General features: G+C 46.4%; 1 protein-coding gene and 1 long non-coding RNA gene across 2 annotated transcripts; one reads left to right on the top strand and one right to left on the bottom strand.

The window, feature by feature from the left end:
• Positions 1 to 882: 882 nt before the first annotated feature.
• On the bottom strand, positions 883 to 6,823 carry VCPKMT (valosin containing protein lysine methyltransferase). Its single transcript, XM_020812017.3, has 6 exons — positions 6,367 to 6,823; positions 5,435 to 5,545; positions 4,530 to 4,602; positions 2,737 to 2,856; positions 2,000 to 2,104; positions 883 to 1,282 (listed from the first exon to the last, which is right to left on the bottom strand). Exons 1-6 carry the CDS (start codon positions 6,720 to 6,722, stop codon positions 1,268 to 1,270), a joined length of 780 nt encoding a protein of 259 aa, XP_020667676.3. The 5' UTR covers positions 6,723 to 6,823; the 3' UTR covers positions 883 to 1,267.
• Positions 6,824 to 8,613: 1,790 nt separating this feature from the next.
• Positions 8,614 to 13,063, top strand: LOC144586319 (uncharacterized). Its single transcript, XR_013541090.1, has 2 exons — positions 8,614 to 8,753; positions 12,932 to 13,063. It is a non-coding gene; the product is annotated as an uncharacterized LOC144586319 (long non-coding RNA).
• The last annotated feature ends 801 nt before the right edge of the window (positions 13,064 to 13,864 follow it).

The raw sequence follows: 13,864 nt of genomic DNA, 5'->3' as shown, positions 1-13,864 counted from the left end.
GTTTAAAAATGGGGACGGTTCACTTAAAAAAAACCTCCCAAAGTATCTTGAGAACGTCCAATATTTATATGTTACCCTTTTAGAATGTTTTAAGCTTTTAAACTGTTTGTTTTTTTCCGCTTTGGCTCTGACAGTGGCAGATTTATTACTCAAACCATCATAAGGCTAGGAAAATGGAAAAGCAGCAGGAAAAGAAGACCTAAAATGAAATGGGAGACACAGGAAAGGAAGCCACGGCCTTTGACATCCAAGACCTCAGCGGAACACTCTTAGCAACCGAACCTTTTGGGAGTCATTGATTCATGGATGTATCGTAGGTGGGAAGTGACTGGATGGCACATCAGATCAAATCAGGCCTGACCTCTGACTATAATCCAATTGACTAAACCGAGGCTCTTATACTTTGGACATACCTTGAGAAGTCCATACCCTCCGGAAAAGACGATAGTGCTCGGATACGTGAAAGGCAGTAGTAGAAGAAAAAGGCCTAGCATGCAATGAACCGACTCAATACAGGAACTGTAGCCTCCAGTCTGCAAGGTTAGACCACTGATATTCATGACAGTGCCTCTTGAAGGTCATCCTAAATCCTGAGGAAATCTGATGCCACGTAACACATGAACTACGAGTCCAAAGAAGTCCGCCAACTAAGTTGGCCAAGACATTTTGGGCCCCTAAAAAAGCAAAGAAAACGTATTTCCCCTCCACCCGCTGCAACCTCTTACAACGCTATCCCCACTTCTGACTGGGTTCCTTCTGATGTCTCCCGTTCGTCTTTTATATGCTCTAATATGTTCTTTTAAGCGAGTACCAGCAAGGACATCTGAAACCACGTCGTAAAGCACTGGGGTGCCTTTACAAATGCATTAGAAACAGCAAGAGTTTAATAACTTGCATCTTTATAAGAGAATTTCTAGTACACAGTTACAAATAAAACATTACTGGAGAGGCTGGATAATGTATATAAATATAAGCACTAAACCATCTGCCAATAAAGCACTGGCTGTGCACTTCGTGCGTGAGGGGGTGTCCATCCGATCACATGCCTTCTTCTCTTTTGCAACCACCTCCCATGCCAACAGGTCATCCAAAGGCCCAAGTTTCTGCGTTTTAGATCTTCCAAGAAACTTGACCCCATGTGTTGTCTTCGCAAGAGATTCGCCCCCTGATCCGCTCCTGCCCAAAGATGTTCTGCAGAGAATCCGTAAGACCTCTTGGCCGGGTCTTTTCCCAACGGCGAGAGCCCCGAAAGACAACATCAGAGGTGTCAGGATGGTAAATTCTGAAAAACGTTAAGATAGAAACCACTGGGATGAAATCAGAAATTGCACTTGTTTCTTCTGTTAAGTCCCTCTGCAAGCAAGCAACGATGACCCTCCCCAAATTCCTCTTGCACGGAAAAGAACCGGGGCTACCATGCGCTGTGGCTAGTCTCCGTGCACGTGCAACGTGAGACCCGGGCGAAGGCCAATATGAGGAGGTGGATTTGCACCTGAAAAGGAAGGCAGGGAACGGGGGTGTTGAACCCAAGCCCAGCTCTTGATTTGCAAGCCAAGGTTTGGAGAGAGTCATCAGTACCGTTGCACTGAATCCGTCACTTCTGGTTTCAGAGCTTGGTGAATGGAACTTAAAAGACAACAAAATGAAGTGCAAGGTGGTCAATCCTTGCCTGTGGATGCAAGGCGAGCCCAAAAATGGTAATACTGCACCTCAGAGTAGCCCTCTTCAGACTGATCGAGGCTGGGAGAACGAGGCCACTCAGTTGCTCCCTTAAACAGAATTCCTGATATGGAGGCAAAATATATATTTTTCTGCCACTGGCTACAAAGAATGACAGATAATATTTCATAAAAGCTTTCGTGGACAGCACTCCACAACGCTTGTTTGTTTTTAAGCTGCCACAAAATTGTTTTTGCTGCCAAAGACTTAAAAGGGTGACCTTCCTGGAAGCATGAGCAAAGATCAGCTCATCCCCAAAGCTGCCACGACCGACACATACCGTATACTTCCTTCGGATGATAAAGATATGAATGTCCTCGCTCCGATACTCTTCATCGTGCTCCTCCAGAGGAACCTTTTCCAACTCAAAGTCCTTCTGCAGAAGCTGGGATTTAAAACGGACTAGAATCAAAAGTCCACACCTCTCAATGTCCTTTGGACTCAAACTCAGGTCTGGGAAGCTACTTTTTAAAAGTAATTTGTTTCTGATACACTTTATGGTGTTTGAAACAAGTGTTACTCATTACAGTGGTAAGCTTTTATGTATTTGTTACACTGCCCCTTATATTTCTGATACTTTCCATTACTGACCCTCCCACACAACACATACACAGAGGACCGAAAAGAGACTGCATTAAAATTGGACAAATTTCTGTCAAAAATACTTCCAAAATGTTACTTGAAAGTAACTGTGTCACTCTCATGCGAGTAACTTTGCTCCTGCTTATTACAATACTTCTGAGATGTAATTTCATGACATAACGGTAAACCTCTCAAAGGTAACTATCTGCAATTGATGATATTACTTGCAACTTGTTAACTTTCAAGCTCTGTCCACAGTGACACCAGGGAGACGACAAGAATAATGAGACCGTGAACCATGAAGATGACCTATTGGGACATCGAGGGACAGAACTCGTGTTTTCCCGTCACCTACATCCTCATGCAACAATTTCAGGCTTTTTCTACACAACAACAACGATGTCCGGCTGGTGACGTGGGATGATGATGACTCACCTCAAAATACCTTTTCTCCACTTCTGGGTTTTTCCCCATGGTTCTCTCTTCGTAACAGCAAAGGATGGAGGTCCTGGGGCCAGAGAGGTCTTTCAGGGTCTTGATGAGAGGCTCCAGCGACTGCCAATAAAACAGCAAATCATCTGCAGTGTAGCAGCAGCAGCCCATCGTTATTTGTAATAAATACTTCGGTAGGTAAGGGGCTAACCCAGAGCATGACGAAAGGCTGGCCAGGCCCAGTTTATTGGTCGTCAAAGCAGAGTTCTTTTTATGAGCTGCACATGGGAGAACCACCCGCCAGCTCCCCTGGGAGAGGCAGGTGAGGATTGCCTCCCTTTTCAGGTGGCTCAGCGTGTGGAACGTTTCATTCAGTCTGAAGAAACGTCAAACCGAATCAGTGGGGATTTGGTCAATCCATTCCCCTGTAAGCTATACAGACTCGGTGGGACTACTCTGCTTGCAAGTGACGACTGGATTTCAGCCGTCATCACACACACAAGGGCCCTGTGAGAATAACATCCTTTTGAATACAAAGCACCTTAATTCATGCTTCTAAAGCCCAAGGAAGAAAGTACTAATAATGGAATAATTCTGGTCTAAAGATCAAGAACAGGGGGCACCGGGATTCAAATTCCTAAGCAGCAATGTAATTTTGGATCCACTGCAACCCATCTCATAGGGCTCTTGTGAGGATTTGAAACGGTAGCTTGAGCAGCTTGACAGAAAGCCTAATAAAAGGTGCTACATGCGATTTTAAAGGGGGGCAGGACGTGGAATGGATTTCTGAGGGTCACACAAGGTACTCAAAAGCAGACCACAGGTGCGACTGCTCAATTTCAAAGTCTCACAAACTGTGCATAGGAGGTCACATAACAAAAACAAAAGAAGGACCCCCCTCCTTATCTGCAGGATCAGTGTCTGCTGATTCACTTCTCCAAAGTCTCAAAATATTAAAAGAAAAATCCTAGAAATGAGTATTTCTAAAGACGAAGGTACCAGAATTGGCCACTGGAGGGAGCGAGAGACCAGGCTACATAGAGACCAGGGTCCTCCTTTACTCCGTCAGGGGCCTCGCATTCAATCTGATCTCCCAGGACTAGCTCAGCACAAGTCCCTTTTGAGAATATCACACACTTTTAACCCGAGATTAACTGCCAGGATTTCCCTGCTTTTCTCGACCCGCAAATTCACTCCAGCCCTACAAAGATGGAGAAATGCTGTTCAAATATGTGTTGTGTAGACTTTCGTAACAGCTGGGATAGGAGAACCCAAGTGGAAGCACTTCTGGAAATGGGATATGCCACTAAGCTTTCTCCTAAATAAAGCCCTCAATGGCTGAAAATCCTATTGCTTATCTTCCCTGCCCTTCCGCAAGCAGGCAAAGACCTTTCTCTTCAGGCAATTTTTCCTTTAAGCTGCCTGCCTAAACAGGTCTTTTTAAATCGAGCTTTGTCCCTTACTACTGCATTGAATGTATTTTGGTGTTGCTTATGTTTTTTGATATTGTAGTCATTGATCCTTTAAATATCGTACACTCGTTGCTACTAACTCAAATACCACCTTTTAACTGTTGAAAGCCACCTTGGGCCCTTTTTAATATTATTTAAAAATAAACAAACAAATAAATAACAACAGCCAGTGTACGCCCATTGAATCAATGGAGGAACTGGAGCACCCAATCCCAACCTGATTTGATGGGCCTACTGTCATTGGGACTATGACATTAAGAAATAGGATTTCAGCCAATATGTAACTTGAAAGTGGGTGGGTGGGTGGGGGGACAAAGGGTTTACCTCCTCATAGTAGATGCAGTCTGCCATCAGTATATAATCCGGTGCAGGAAGGAAGTCTGTTACTTCTTCACCCCTACACAAAAATCAGAGAGGAATATAATTCCCATTAGCATTTATTTATCTATTTATTTGGCATTGGTATGAGACATACACAACTTGCCACAGCTAACTAACAGGATGCAGAGTGCATCTCGATTGTGTGATGGGAGAGCAACTGAGGCGCATCTTGGCATTTTATCAAATAGATATAGTAAATTATGCAACCTTGTGCAAACACTGATAGGATTCTATTGACATAAGTCTTTTTCTTCAACAGAGAGGCAGGAATAAGCATCGCAAAAGATGCTGTGACAGTCAGATGGTAAAAAGCCAGCCCGAAGACACGGAGGCCCTCAATATATTTGTCTTATTTAGTTCCGTTTCCAGCTACCCTGTCCTGAAGACTTGGCGAGAGATCTTCTGATGAACACAGGCCACGGTCCAACTGGTGCTTGCGCAAGGTTTGTGTCACTCGCCACAGCTCACTGCGGCTAATTAATGAGGGGCAGGGGAGATGCATCTCAGTTGGGCCTGGTCACAAGTTCAACTGTGCCCCAACCATGATCCTCTGCACAGTATCTTGTCAAGTGGCTGCAACAGATTTATGCAAACGTCATGCAAACCTCACCAACAGAATTCTGGCCATAAAATATTACTTCAAACTGAACATGGAACCGGTGCATCACATCAAAAGCAATCTCGAGCTTTTATTGTACGGGTACCTTGGCTTTTGAATTACTGTACTGTACAGACCTCGTCCCCATTTAAGATTTCCTCTCTATGATTAAATTTGCCTCCCCGCCCCCTGCACGCGTAAACAGCCTCTTGGTAGAATTTACATTGCAAAACGAAAAATCCATACGAACCATTTCAGTACCTTGGCTTGAATGGAACCTGTGATAAGGTTCTGATTATTTTCAATGTTCATCTTCAGCAAGTCTTGGACTTCCTCAAGATCCGTCACTGTGACGCTGGCCCTACAAAACGAAGCGGCATCTCGTTAATTAAAAGGGGAAGCTGTAATCTCATGAATGCATTGGCCTAAGAGAGGCAAAAGACCCTTAAAGGCAATCTCACTGTTGGAAAATAAAAAGTTTTGCTTCCCACCCAATCATTGTCAGCGCAAGCAGAAACGGCACATCCGTTTCAAGCCACTGCAAACGGTGCACAAAAACGAACCAGGCATCCCTCGTGACCTACGGCACATTTATTTGATTTATTTATATACATGAATTTTGTTATTTATTTAAAATATTTTTTTTTACTCCACCTTACTCTCAAGAGGACCCAATAAAAATTAGCTGGAAAAAAGTACAGTATCTGAGAGGACATAAAATAAGGGCTGGCTTTCCCAACTGGGTGCCCTCCTGATGGGGAGGACTACACTGCCCATGCTGGATGGGGAGGATGGGTCTGAGGGTGGGGTGGGGGGACGCCTGGAGCAACCTGCCTCTTTTCCAAAGCCCATGCGGGCCACGTGGGGAAATCAATAGGAGGGGGAAAAGAGCCAAAAAAAAAAAAAAAAAAAAAAAGCAAAATAGGGCCGCGGTTTAGGTGGGGACCAGACTAGCCCTTCTTGGGTCCCAGAAACAAGGAGGGAGGAAAGCAAAGCAAACCCGCGACGCCGAGTGAGGAAAGGAAAGGAAACGCGGCCCGCGCTGCGTGTGAACGCGGAAACACGCGAGAGAGGGAGAACACGTGTCCCCCTCCCAGGCCGAGCTTTCCCGGTGGGAGGCCTGCCTGCCTGCCTGGCGGCCTTTCTTTCCGTCTCCCCGACCCCCTTCAGGCCTTCCCGTACCCGAGGCAGGCGGCCATGAGGCCCACCAGGCCCGGACCGGCGCCCAGCTCGAGGACGGCCTTCCGCCCCAGCTGGAGGCTCCGGCCCCGGCCCCGGCCGCGGGGCCTCTCCCCGGCGGTTTCGGCTTCTCCATCTTCTCTTTCTTCCTCCTCCTCCTCGGCGCTCTTCTCGAGGAAGCGGGCCAGGACGAGGGCGGCGTCCCACACCACCGAGCCCGTCCCGCCGGCCGAGCGCTGCGCCAGCCGGAGAGGCGGAGAGGGAGGCGCCTTCCTCCCGGGGCCCGAGCCCCGCCGCCATCGCCGAGGCAGCTCCCGCTCGAAGAGGCCCGGCGAAGGCGAAGGCGAAGGCGGCGGCATCCTCCTCCTCCTCCTCGGGGCCCGCGGGGAAGCCGCTCCTCCCCGGCCTCGTCACGGAAAAGGCGGGCCCGGGCCTAGTCGGTCGGGAGGCTGAGGGGAGGCTCTCGCGGCCTTTCCTCAGGAGGAGGAGGTGGTGGTTCCCGTTTCCCGAAATGACGACTCTTGCCCACCGAAGCTCGCCTTAAAAAATCATCCGTCCCTCTTTGAAGGCCCCGCAGGTTCTTATCCCAGCAGGATCCTTGTATCCGCGGGATCCGCATCCGCGACTCCGAGGGTTGAAGGGGGGGAAATCTCAGAAAATACTGGATTTCTAAATACTGTACGGAGTGACTGGAACGGGCCGCTCGAGGAAGCCCGAGATCACGCCCTTGCCCTGCAGGGTAGACCGTTCGCGTTCATCCGCGGTTTTCAGCATCGGCGGGGGCAGCATCGTGGAACGCATCCCCTGTGGATGCGGGGTGTGTGTGTGTGTTTCCCTGCTATACAAACAATAAGCCTTGAAAGGGTCACACCATGGTTCTGGTCTTCTTTATTTTTACTTAATGAGGGCTGCTGGCATGGGAACCATTTAACAGGGCGAAATATAAAACGCTTCCAGCTAAATTGGCAGCGAGAAGGCCTCAAAAATTGTTCTGAAGATCATTTATATTCCTGAAATAAAGAGGGGTATCCATTGCTTCAAGAGACCTTTTACAGCCTGCCACGGGGGGGGGGGGACACCCAACGGAAGGCCCGTTTTTCTTGAACTGACCCATCTGGCCAGCGTTTCCATTGGGCATGTTGTAATAAATGTGTGGTTTTTTAAAAAAATCATCTCCTTTAAAAAGCCACCTTTGTCCCCATCAAAGGGGCACTCACAAAGTTAAACAAGGAAACTTAAAACACACACACAATCAGCATAATTAAAATGTTTCAAGTGCTTAAAAAAGTGTTTTGTTCCGTTGGTGTCTCTACCCATTTCGATCTGGAATCCTAGAATAATTGAGCCATAAGGGGCATCTTAAGGCCATCTGGTCCCACCCCACCCCCTGCTCAAGGCAGGAGTCCGGCTCAAAGCAGGTCTGAGAGTGGATTGTCCTATTTCCATGGTTGGAGTTCCCACCACCTCCCCCTGAGGTCATATGGGTCCCATGGTGGTACTGCTCTAAAGATTTTAAGATTCCGCCCCCCCCCAATATTCAGCCGAAATCTGGTTTCCTGTCACTTGACAGCCCTGCAGTCTTACGTCTCTCGGATCATTTTGATAGAAGTGAAAGTTTGACTTATTCAATTAAGGCAATTGCCTCATAAAAGATTGTTCTTACTTGAAAAAGAAAAACAAGTTGTTTGGTGTGTGTGTGTGTATTCAGAAGAGATTAGCCAGCCTTGTAAAAACAGGCTCCTCGACCCCCCCTTTCTCCTTGCTTTTTCTTCTCTGTTCAAGGTCTCACGCTTTTCTGAGATAAGCATGGAATGTTGAGACAAAGGCCCAATTTAGGGAAAGTGAATTGTTCTGCGCATGTCTAAAATGTGTTTTCACTAATCCAATGAATTGTTGCTAACTAACTTAATGACCTCAAAGGCCCACCCCTCTCGCCCTGAGGGGACAGCTATAAGACTGTACCAATTCCTTTGTTCTTTGAAGAAATCCTAATCACCCACAATTAAGGTGAAATTGGTTTTTCTTCCCGCCAAACTGCAGTGGCGTTCTGTTTTTGTTTTTCCTTTTTATGTAAATAAAATGAACTTCAATAGAAAAGCCTTCGTGTCTCAGTCTTTTGTTTAAGGTAAATTGTTTGGCATAACAATTTGGGGGCTCGTCCGGGATCTCTAAACGCCCCGATTGGGGCTGGATTTTTATCCAGTTGAGGTCAGGCAGAACAGGCGGTGGTGAAGTGAATCGGAAGGCGCCCCTGCCTTCTTTTAAGGCAGCCGCTTCCTTGCCGACGCTTTGGCTGCTTGGCATCAAGAACTCGGAAAGAGGCACGAACGCGAGAGTTTTTTTAAGCCGGCCGGCCAACGAATCAACAAACCAGCAGATCAACGGACCTGGTAAGTCGTAGTGAGAAACTCTGAAAGGGTTGGTTGTTGTTGTGTGAATGAAGAGTGAGTGACCTTGCGGTTCCCAGAGGTGGCCGTTGAAGTAGTCCGGGACCCTGGGCCAAGGTGTGCGACTGTTGTCTGTACCCTCCTTGTGTCTGCGTCAGAGAGACCCCTTACTCTCTACGCAACCTCCCTATCCTTATGTCTTTGTCTCCCGTGGGATGGGAATACAGACTTCCAAAAGGGCCCGCGGGGGTCCAGAAGGTCCAGTGGGGACCGAGGTAGGAATTCCGAGGGGGACGCCCCGACTCCAGGCCCTTGTGGGGGTGGTAATGAGTTAGGAATTCCTGGCAACAGTGCGGTGGGCAAGCTGTTGCTGCATTGGGAGTCTGTAAAAAGGTACAGGAGTTTCAGACAGAGAAGGAAATGGTCCGTGTGCTCTGGAGTTTAGACACAATTTGATATTCGTTCTAAAGGGCCAAAATTTGGCCCATCCGCCCCGTGTCCCTTATGTAGATTTTTGGATATGGTACCTAATCAAATTTGGAGAAGAAATAAAACTGGCAGTAAGTAGAGACTTGATAGGTTCTAAGTTACAAGGTGAGGAAATGACAAAATTGGAGTTTGTAAATTGGACTGCTCCACCTCAGTAAAAGAAAAGGAGGGGGATGGCGAAAATAAAGACGGGACGCTGTCCGAGGGACCGGTGACCCGCTCTAAGGCACGGCAGATGAAAGAGCAGGGAGTTAGTGCCCAGTATCCACTCAGAGAAGTCTCAGAGATGCTTTAGGGATTATGATTTACAAGCCCACAGAGCTGCTGCACATTTGTAAGCAGCTGGCCGGAGTCACATAGGAGACTCTGGCAATTGCCGCTCGAACAGAACAGGCGGCCGGGGAATCCCTTCCAGAAGTAACCCCTGGAGATTGGGATTTTCAGGATGAAAATATCAGAGGGCGAAGTGCAGAAATGAAAGAGTTCTTGTTGAAAGGGTTGGAGGCAACAGTCCCTAAGACTGTTAGCATGAAATTGGCTTTTTGGTCAACCGAAAGGAAAAGAATGAAAGTTCAGTTGGATATCTGGAAAGGCTAAAACGCAATATGCGAAGGAACACTGGGCTGGACCCAGAAGATTCAGGAAATGAAAATATTCTGAGATTGGAATTTGTGTCAGGGTGTTACCCAGATATAAAGTCCAAGTTACAGAAAATGGATGACATGACAACCAAACCCATAGGACAGTTGCTAGCGAAAAGCTCAAAAAGTGGTAGCAAGAAGAGAAAACAGGAGGAGTTTTTCTCTGCCCTACCCGCTCAGAAGAGAAGGGAATGAAGAAGCGGGGGGGGGGGGGGAAGAGAAAGGGGGGCAAGGGGCCCTGACTGTGTTCACTTTTAAGGTGGCTCAGGAAATACTTAGGTGAAGCTAGGCAAAGAGAGAGAGTATATTGTAAAGAAGGCAAGGAAAGTTGTTGCAAGATCAGGTAAAGAGTTTTGAGGGGAAATGGGAAAGGAAAGGCTATAAAGGAGGGAAAAATAAGTGTGTATCAACAAGCGATACAGCTAGAGGAGGAAGGAGATTCAGGAAAGGAATCCTTAACAAAACTAATAGTGCATGCCAGCTCGGACAGCAGAACTGTTTGCTCTAAGCTGAGCACTACAGTTAGCTGAAAGGAAAAGGGATTAAAAAGAGAAGAAGGAACGTAACTTTCTCAAAGTTCATGAAAAACACAGAGAATGTTATCCAAAAGTGTATATGAAATGGAATCCTCAGGAAGAGTCCTAAGAGAAATAGGAGCGAATGGAAAACAGGGAATGAGAAAAAGCTCTTTTGGCTTGTTAAACTTACTGGGGTATAAAGGGTTAAGAGTAGGCACAGAGTAGGAAAAAAAAAATCGCCTGGTGTTGAGGGAGGGAGATCCCGGCCAGCGTTAGGACTGTATAAACACATGCAGACTTTAGTGATTAACAGGGTAATTCTTTTCCATCTAAAGGGGCTGTAAAAGCCTATTGGAAAGCTACACTTCTGGATCTGTAAAATTTGTAGTTAGAAAATGGGGAAAATCACACACACACACAAAAGACACTAGGGGAATTGTTAACTATGGAATCCCACAGAAAAACATGCAGGAAAATGACAGATGCAGTATGTGGATTGATTGGCAGAAGTACGTGTTTAAAAAGCCTGAATTGAAAAGGAGGCTTTGGAGGTGTGAAGATGTTGACAGTGATAGAGAAATGCAAGGGAAGAGAATTTGACAGGAGAAAGAAATAGGTTAGTAGATAAGAGATAGCAAGCAGAATTGCTGGGAATGTTCAGATCCCCCTCCTTGCTTCTCCAGATGCACAAAGTGGGAGTTGGAGAGACAAGGGGGGTTGATTTCACACCAGGAATGGTTTGCCTGTTTTACATAGGCACTTTCTGTGGGAATTCCTTAGAAGTCACTTTTGCATTCAGGGGTCACTACCAGTTTTAAGAGATTAAAATGTGTAGTATTTTTATTGAGAGTGAATTATCCAGAAGCCACAGAGGATCTAATCATTGGCATGGATGCCTTGCAAACTATGGGTTATGGTTTAATTCCTATAACAAACAACTACATCGAGCCTAAACCCGGAAATCGTTAGGAGAAAATATATTTCAGTTTTAAGGTGAAGAATTTGAGAACAGGAGTAAATGCAACATAGGAACAAAGGAAGCGATTGTCCTGCATTCTTCACACCAGCATAGGACTATCCTTGGCGGTGGATGATGGTCAGTAGGCTGCTACAGATCGAGGCTATTCTCCTTGAAAAACTCGATCTAATACTGAGGGTTTATCAGAAACTGTCAGGAAGGAACTGTGTAATGAACATGATTGTATTGCCCTGACTGGTCTACAGATAAAGTTTAGGGAAGACCTACAGGAAGAGACAATAGAGGGAACATGGAACCTGTACACTGACGGTTCCTCTAGAGTAGTGAATGGGAAAAGAATAACGGGATATGCAGTGGTAGAGAGGATGGGGGGGGGGTTCGAAGTTGAATCTGGACCCCTTCCCCCGTCCATGTCAGCTTAGACAGCAGAATTATATGCCCTAAAAGAGCTTTAGACATAAGCACAGGAAAATCTGTAAATATCTGGACAGACTCTAAGTATGCATGTGGAGTAGTCCACGTTTTTGGAAAAATTTGGAGTGAAAGAGGACTACTTACAAGAATCTGGCTCACCATCAGTTGGTACTGGACACTTTAGAAGCGTTGAGCCTCCAGTTCGAGGTAGCTATTATCCACATTTCAGGGCACCAGAAGGGAAACTCCCCGGAGGTAGTAGGAAACCGGCTGGCTGACAAGGTAGCAAGAAAGGCGGCAGGAAAAGAATTGAATCCCGCCCTCTTAGCAGCCCTTATTCCTACCAGTAAAGAGATCACTGCCCCTTTGGTGTATTCACAAAGGAGCTTGAATTGACAGAGGAGCAGGGAGCTACAATGGTGAATGGCACGCTAAAGTTGAGAGATGGAAGACAATGGCTGCCCGAGGGGGTGGTCAGGGAAGTCCTCAAGGCATTGTATGAGGGAGGACACTGGGGAGTTAAGGCTCTGGTCTCAGCCTTTCTGCAAAAATATACAGGGAAGAAAAGTGTGGTCACACGCCAACACCATTTTAGCCCACTGCATTCCTTGCCAGAGAGTAAATAAGAATAACCCGAGAAAAACAGAAATGGGAGGACGACTTCTGGCCATCCACCCCTTTGAACATTTGCAATGTGATTTTATTGATATGCCAAAGTCAGGACTTTGGAATCAGTGTTTGATAATAACTGATCAGCTCACTGGCTGGGTAGAGGCATACCCTACGGCTCGGGCAACGGCAGGGACAGTTTGTAAAATCTTATTGGAACAAATTATTTGTAGATATGGGTTAATCCAATCAATGGTTAGCAACAGGGGTAAAAACTGAAAGGATGAACCAGACTTTGAAAGAGCAAATTAATAGTTGATGCAACAAGCGCAGTTGCCCTGACCGAAGGGTTTGCCCCTAGCAGCTGCATAGCATTACAGGACTCTCGCCCTTTGAAGCCTGTGCAGAATGGAAATTTGGGATGTTAATGCACAGAGATACACAGAGAGTGAGCCTTAATTTAGATTTGTTCAAGGATGCCTTTATAAGAAAGTATTTGCTGGCCCTATTCTCTATTTTCTCCGATAACAGGGAGCGAGGCATTTCAGTGCAACGGACGCCATTGGAGGTAGCAGTGCATTCCTTCCACCCCGGGGATTGGGCTTATATCAAGGCATGGGAGAGTGAACCGCTCGCCCCAAGATGGCTTGGTCTGTTCCAGATACTGTTGACAACAGAGACTGTCATCCAAACTGAGGAAGCTGGTTGGACTCACTATACCAGAGCCAAGCGCGCAGTCGACCCTGAGGGACGGTGAAAAGTTGTGCCTGTGTCCAAGGACGGACTAAAAGACTATTTTTAAACGACATATGTAATGTCCATTAGTCGGTTAGCGCATAAATATTGTCCTTTCTTTAGTGTGTATATAGAAGTAAGAAAAGTTAATAATCTGGTCCAAATTTGGCAGGTACATTTGAGAATAGACAGGAGTCTTAGGGGACTCTATTTCTTAAAAAGATATTCAATTGGTGATCAAGTAGTGTTGGAGGACGAGGGGACCACTGATTGGGAGGAGGAAAGGAAAATCTTTAACGAAGTTTTTACAGATTTGTGGGGTTCTCGGTGGTAATGAGGATTGTCGGATTTCATTGTCCTGCCCAGGTTACCACTATTTGGGTAATTGCTGTCAGAGTAATGTCTATAACTCCCTATATAACAGGTAGAATTTGTCCCTGGTTTTCCTGTTCAATTAGTCGAACACCAAAAGGGGAGGTGGAAGAGTGGAAGGTACAAATACAAACCACTTCCTATTGGGACACTGAATACAAAGGGTTGGCCTGTGGTAACCAACTGATGGTACGCAAAGAGGTACGAGGTAAGGGCCGTGGAACTTTGTATACTAGCACTAAGTTGGCTTCAAGTCTAGAGTTCTGGCATAACCGAGATTGCAAGCAGTGCCCCCTCATTAAAATCAGAGATAGCAACATCAGCCCTGGATCAGAGTCAGACTCCGACTAGGTCATT

This window comes from Pogona vitticeps, chromosome 1 (assembly GCF_051106095.1).
Source record: "Pogona vitticeps strain Pit_001003342236 chromosome 1, PviZW2.1, whole genome shotgun sequence".
Classification (NCBI taxonomy): Eukaryota; Metazoa; Chordata; class Lepidosauria; order Squamata; family Agamidae; genus Pogona; species Pogona vitticeps.
The sequence above is the reverse complement of the archived record's forward strand: the minus strand, read 5'-3'. Positions and strand labels throughout refer to the sequence as shown.